This window comes from Vigna radiata, chromosome 3, assembly GCF_000741045.1.
Source record: "Vigna radiata var. radiata cultivar VC1973A chromosome 3, Vradiata_ver6, whole genome shotgun sequence".
Taxonomy (NCBI): Eukaryota; Viridiplantae; Streptophyta; class Magnoliopsida; order Fabales; family Fabaceae; genus Vigna; species Vigna radiata.
In genome coordinates, this window is record NC_028353.1 from 6729686 (window position 1) to 6735710 (window position 6025).

General features: G+C 34.7%; 1 protein-coding gene across 4 annotated transcripts; it reads right to left on the reverse strand.

Moving 5' to 3' along the window:
* Positions 1 to 905: 905 nt before the first annotated feature.
* Positions 906 to 5640, reverse strand: LOC106756762 (nuclear transcription factor Y subunit A-10). Of its 4 annotated transcripts, none has more exons than XM_022779293.1 (7): positions 5283 to 5639; positions 4869 to 4914; positions 4367 to 4653; positions 2828 to 2937; positions 2659 to 2727; positions 2384 to 2524; positions 906 to 1783 (listed from the first exon to the last, which is right to left on the reverse strand). In XM_022779293.1, exons 3-7 carry the CDS (start codon positions 4629 to 4631, stop codon positions 1376 to 1378), a joined length of 993 nt encoding a protein of 330 aa, XP_022635014.1. In that variant the 5' UTR covers positions 4632 to 4653; positions 4869 to 4914; positions 5283 to 5639; the 3' UTR covers positions 906 to 1375. The 4 variants fall into 4 exon arrangements, with proteins under 4 accessions (XP_022635014.1, XP_014494812.1, XP_022635015.1 ...); XM_014639326.2 differs by having other exon boundaries at positions 5279 to 5639; XM_022779294.1 differs by lacking the exon at positions 4869 to 4914 and having other exon boundaries at positions 5283 to 5640.
* Between the last annotated feature and the right edge of the window lie 385 nt (positions 5641 to 6025).

Sequence of the window (6025 nt, forward strand, 5' to 3'; positions counted from 1 at the left end):
AATTGTAAAGAAGTGTATTTAAACTTTAAAAAATAAATTTTTAAGTTTAATTCAATTTTACTGACTTATAAAATAAGATTTTTATTTGTTTATATATTTTAATGTTTTTATTTAAATTTTTTAATAAAAATTAAAATAAATATCCATGTTTCCATTTTGCACGGTTTCTTTGTAGTGGAATGTTAATGATTTTACGAAATTAGTTTTTTCTTTGAAAAATGTAATATGTCAGTACTATAGTTCTAGTTATATGCATCCATTATCATTCATTTTTATACTTGTGTCTAATAAAAAACAATTGTTAGAATTTCTTTGTAATATAATTAAAAATAATAAAATTATGGAAAATTTTAATGACCGTTGATAATCTTAGTAGTTGAAAAAATAATGAAATAATAAATACTATGACAATTAGCTGATAAATTAAAACAACAAATCACGAATAGTTCAAATCTCAAAGGAAGTTGTAGGAGTAATTTGTTTGGCGGATGCGTAGGAGATGGTGATTTGGCAAAATTTGAACTATTATGAGACATCTTTGTCCCACTCCTGGGAATTGCATGTCACATGAAAATCGAATTAAACTCAGCAAAGTACAAGTTTTACTATGGCATCTAACAAACCATGTTTGTTTTTTCTTCTCAAAGGAAATCTTGAAACACTTGTGAAAACCGAACCAGAACTCTATTGATAGTAAATAACGCTGTCTAATTTCCATATATTATTAAAAAATAGACTTTAAGTTGAATTCAATTTTATAAAACAGAACTATAAAACAAGATTTGTATAAACTTATCTTCTTTTTTAATCAAGGTGAGATTTTGAACTATATTCTGCATATTGAGATAGTTTGTTGTACTTGGTATTTTGTAGATGGTAGGATAATAAAATTGACTTGCTGAAAAGGAGAAAAACACACGAGTGCCTTGATTTAACAAAGACTACAGGTCAAAGTTGTGCAATACATAGTTCCTAAATACAAAATACAAAACCAAGTTTAGACTTGGCAGAAATATACATAAATGGAGTTTCATGCTTTTATTTTCAAACAAAGACACACAGTTGTCTTCTGCATCAGGGTATCAAGTCACTAGTTTGAACCATGCCAAAGACACTCCCATGCATAAAGACAAATTACTACAGGTACATTGAGCCAAGGATGAGTTGCCTAAAGTTACCATGAGCCAAGGATGGATTGCCAAAGTATGATGAGCCAGGGATGAATTGCCTAGACCAGATGTTAGGACGATCCTACATTACGAATCTTGTCACAGTCAACACAGTCAACTGAAACAAAGCTTCTTCATCTGGTCTCATGAAGGATGGGTTTGGTGCAGCATTGAACCAAACCCCCCCTTCCTTCATTCTTTTCCTGTCAGACTTTAAGGTTGCAGCAGTTACCTGCTGCTGCAGCCCATTTGGGGGGTACGATCATACCACGCCCACCATCTATCATGTCTGCAAGACTGTGGACAGAAGGTCCAAAATGATTGAGGGAAAATCTGTCAAGACCTCCCCTCGAATACATGCTAGTCACTTCTGAGCCAGAAATATTTGGACTGCTGCCATTAGTCTCTTTTGATGAATTCAAAGTTCCAGCTTCAGACTGAAGGAACTCAGAACTCTGAGAACCACTGGAATGAAATCGTTCACCAACAGTTTCATGCACTTCATTGCCAGTTTTGCCATTTCCATTAGCAGATTTCCTTGTGTTCAAGAAGCGACCACCGCATCCTCTTGGTCGCCTCATTGCATGGAGATGGCGAGATTCATGCATATAAGGCTGTAAGACAGATTTACAACTCAAATAACTACAGACGTTAAAAAGGAAATAGTACTATTTCACAAGTAATCAGTGTCTGATCGGCATCGAATGTGAGTGATTGGATCCTTTAATACAGAAACACCTTATAGATCAAATTTTTTTTCTTAAAAGAACTTTAAGAAAAATTACAGAGGAATCTGAGATGATTGATCTAAGTTTGTGAAGCTCATTTAACATTTTAAACTTTTATATCTTTTCTATTTCTTTCATATAAAATGAAAGAAAAAGATGAATAGTATGATACTGTGATACAAAGTCACGTAAGATTCATCTTATGATATAAACTGATAAACAGTCAAACCCAATCGAATGGTAGGTTTTGAACTGTGAATCATAAGATTTGAACAATTATGATAGCTGCAGAATGCACCTAACAAATGCACTATATATCGCCTTTGGTATATAGTTCAAGTTATTTGAAAGAAATAATCGACCACTTTGTACAAAAGTTAGGCCAGAGACCCTATCATAAGTCATAACTACTTTGTTTCAAGGCCAGCGAGGCTGAGGCTACACAATGTTCATTATTAGTATGAGATGAAAAAATATTTGTGATACCTTGCGACGTTTAGTCAATTTGTGATGAAGTACAGCTTTGGCACGGGACTGCCGACGCCTAATGATTCCATGGTACTGCTTAGCATTTACGTAAATTGGTCCATCATCAGATGTCATGTTAAGTGGCAGCATTATACGTCCCTGAATTGTTACAGATGATACATAGATGATTTAGTAAACAGAGAAAGATTACACTATATTACCAAATGATAAACTAAATGCAAAATCAAACGTGAGAGCATGTATAGAGAAGCTTGCTCAAGTAAAAGACAAACCGAAATTTGAGGTGCAAAAGCTGAGAAGAGCCCATAAAATTGATCCGTATAAGGATATTTTGCACATATCTACAAAGGGAAGGATACCAAGCAAAAGCAAAATATGTTTACTCATACAAATAAGAAATGCTAAAATATAAAAGTTGTTACTTTTGCGAGAAGATTTTACCATGGGCTGACTAAATCCTATCTCAAAACGAGAGTGAGAGTCAGCTAGTGATGGCTGCAGTGATATGGTTGTCTGAAGCGTCTGCGCATCATCTGACATTTTACAATCATCTGAAGAAGAAATGTCTTATTGGTTACCCAAAGGAAAGTTGATGTGACTGTCACTTCTAACAAATGAAAAACAAAAGCTGAGTAGTTTTCTAAAAAATCATCAATTCTACTGGAGTCCGTGATATAATTTTAGATTCAGAATTTAAGCCACGAAAAATTCAATTTCAAGTGTGTTGGAAGCTAGCACAAGCACCTAAAAGGGTAATCTCATTTTATCTGTCTTACAACTCGATAAACAGCATTTTTTTTATATCTTTATGGAATTTTGGAAGACAGCATGAGAAGAGGGGATAGCTTTTCAAGCAGGAATTGGCTTCAGCCGTAATACTAAAAATTTGAAGACAATGGTTTAACACTGTGGTTGAATGTGTGTCTCCTACTCTGTATTGTGAAAGTCTGAGTTCATATATCTTATTAACGGTCTTCCTTTTCAACCCATATCAGCTAAACAATGGTAATCAACCATGTCAATTGGATTTATTTCTTGTTTAGAGTGAAATTATCGAACTGCAATATGGACCATTTTGCATTGTTTGAAAATTATAAGGGGCTTTTTATAGGAATTTGGACTGTAGAAACAAATTGAGTTTGGAGAGATGCTATACTACGGAAACGATCCGAGTACGTTAACCTTTTTATTTCATTGAGAATAGGGGTAAACTGTAAAGTCTCGTCTGCAATGCTTTCAGTGAAGCCAGTTTTTATTTTACTTTCACCAGTTCAAATCAATAAGCAAAACTCACACACTCTTACGTTAGTAAATCAAGAAGAAAAATTAAGTTGAAGTCCTTAGATCTTTCATATGTATAATTTATTTCCTTGTGGTGATCCTGACCCACCATTCTGAACATTAAGCTTCCTTTGTTTGCAAATCATTCTTCTCCTAACTAAAAATAAGTCCCAAAACAAAGGGGCAGACCGACATATTGAAGTTCTTTTACCATGTTCTGCGTTCTTGGCAAAAAATAACACTAGTTGACTGTAAACATGTTTAAGAAGAAAAGAATTTTTTTTTTCTTTTTCTTTGATTTATCAAACTATATGCAATAAAGCATGTGTTTGTACAGGCATTTCCCACCCAAGAAGGAATCAAACCTTACTAGAAATATTTGGTAGATTCACACGTTGAATGGATTTTCAACATTTTTCATAAACACTCCCCTAAACTGATATCTGCAGCTTCTCTCCCTTTAGATTTTCCCAGCAGAGTTATGACATGATTAACTTTTCTTTTATCATAAAAGTCACCTCACATGATAATCATCTCCCAAAATGTTATGGCAAAAAGATGCACAGGAACTAGTTGTAGTGATATCTGTGTGTATCAGTCACAACTCCAACAGTTAATAATTTCAATTACTAATTTGGTGAAAACCCATGTAACTAAATTGCCCAACGCAACCAGAGAGATACATCCACAATTAAATACCTGGAAAGATGGTAAACTGAGTTGTGTGTCCTTTGCCCAACACTTGTTCAGCTCCTCTTGCCGATGGCTTATTAGCAGCATGATGGTTTATGCAGTTAGGAAGCTCCAATGAAAAGGGCTTCATTTGGCCACAAGACTCCACCCCATGAACAGGTTGAGATCCAAAAGCACTCCACCAGGGTGCTGAAGCTGCAGATGACAGGGCCCCCACAGAATTGTGTGCATTTCCTTCATGTTCTTTAAGATAAACAGTTTGCATCGCCATTTGCGCCCCCAGAAGATGATTTCTAAGTTAATCGTATTGGTGTGTGGAAAGAAAGAAATAAAAGAAAAGAAAAAAAAAAAAAAAAACTTCCTGTAAGCAAGGATGAAATAGCAACTATCAAAGCAAGACAATTAATAAGGCCAAGGGGAAAATACAAATATACAGTTTCCAAAAATCTCAAATTTTCCAAGAAAGACATAGAAAAGAAGGGAGAAACAGTACATAAATAGCATGTACCTCAGATTTTTATTCAGTCTTCAGCATAAACATCAACAGAGAGAAGCTGAATTAAAATATACATCAAAAGACAATTTCAATTTCCATGTCTGATCAATAATCATGTATAACACTAATAACACAAAAAACTAAGTTAATCAGAGTATTCTAGAAAGCCATAGCAATAATAACAGAAGACTTTAGAGCTTGAAAGGGGACACAGAAGTGAAGATAATTAGAAGAAGACAAAAGTAAGATGAGAATTACAATCAAGAAAAGCACATCCCAACAACTATCCCAACAGAAAAGTACAAAGAATAAACCAGATATGAGCATACATACGAAATACAAAACCAGGAAGAAAAAGAAAAGTGAAGTTGACAATAACCGTTAACTCCAAGAAGGAGAAGAAACAAAAGGGAGAGACTAACATACGAAAGTCAGTGGTTATAGAGAGTGCAGAAGGAGTAGCAGCATCGAATCCTACGCAGAAATAGATGGAACCCCATTAGGTTGGAGTGATGTCGGCAGTGTATGAATTGGAAGCAAAAGAACAGAAAGGAGAGAGAAAGTGGAAGTGAAGGGAAAGAAGGGAGATGAAAGCGTACAAGTGTAATGGAAAACAACACGCCAATGAGCTTTGGTTTTCATGCACACCAAGGTCCCTCCACCACCTCTTTTAGTACTATATGAGACCTTCTTTAATATTATTATATTTTTCAATGAATTATAACACTAACTGCCACTAATCTTTTGTAGTATCTAACATTGATTATACTTGCTTTTCTACCTCACTCTCCTCTTCATCTCTCTCAGTTTCCAAAACCCAAAATAGGATGGTGGCAATATTTTAAGCACAACCCTCTTCATTTGTGGCAATGTCCTTAATTTTTTTCTATTTTTATATTCTCACTAATGCAAGTTGAGGAGGCACCTTATGCTAAGTTTATAGATATTAGAAAATGTGGTCCTGTTTCTTGAGTGTCTTCAGTTCTCAATTCTGCATGCCTATTAGGCTCTCTGGTTTGGTCCATTAGATGATGAGAGGGGTCGGTAGCATTATATATACTATTTTAGTTACACATTTTTCTTTAGTGTTAAGTGCTTTGCTATACGTGAACAGAATTGTTGTTTCCAACACTCAAAAAGTTTAACCGTTCACGCCCTTTGAAAATCAA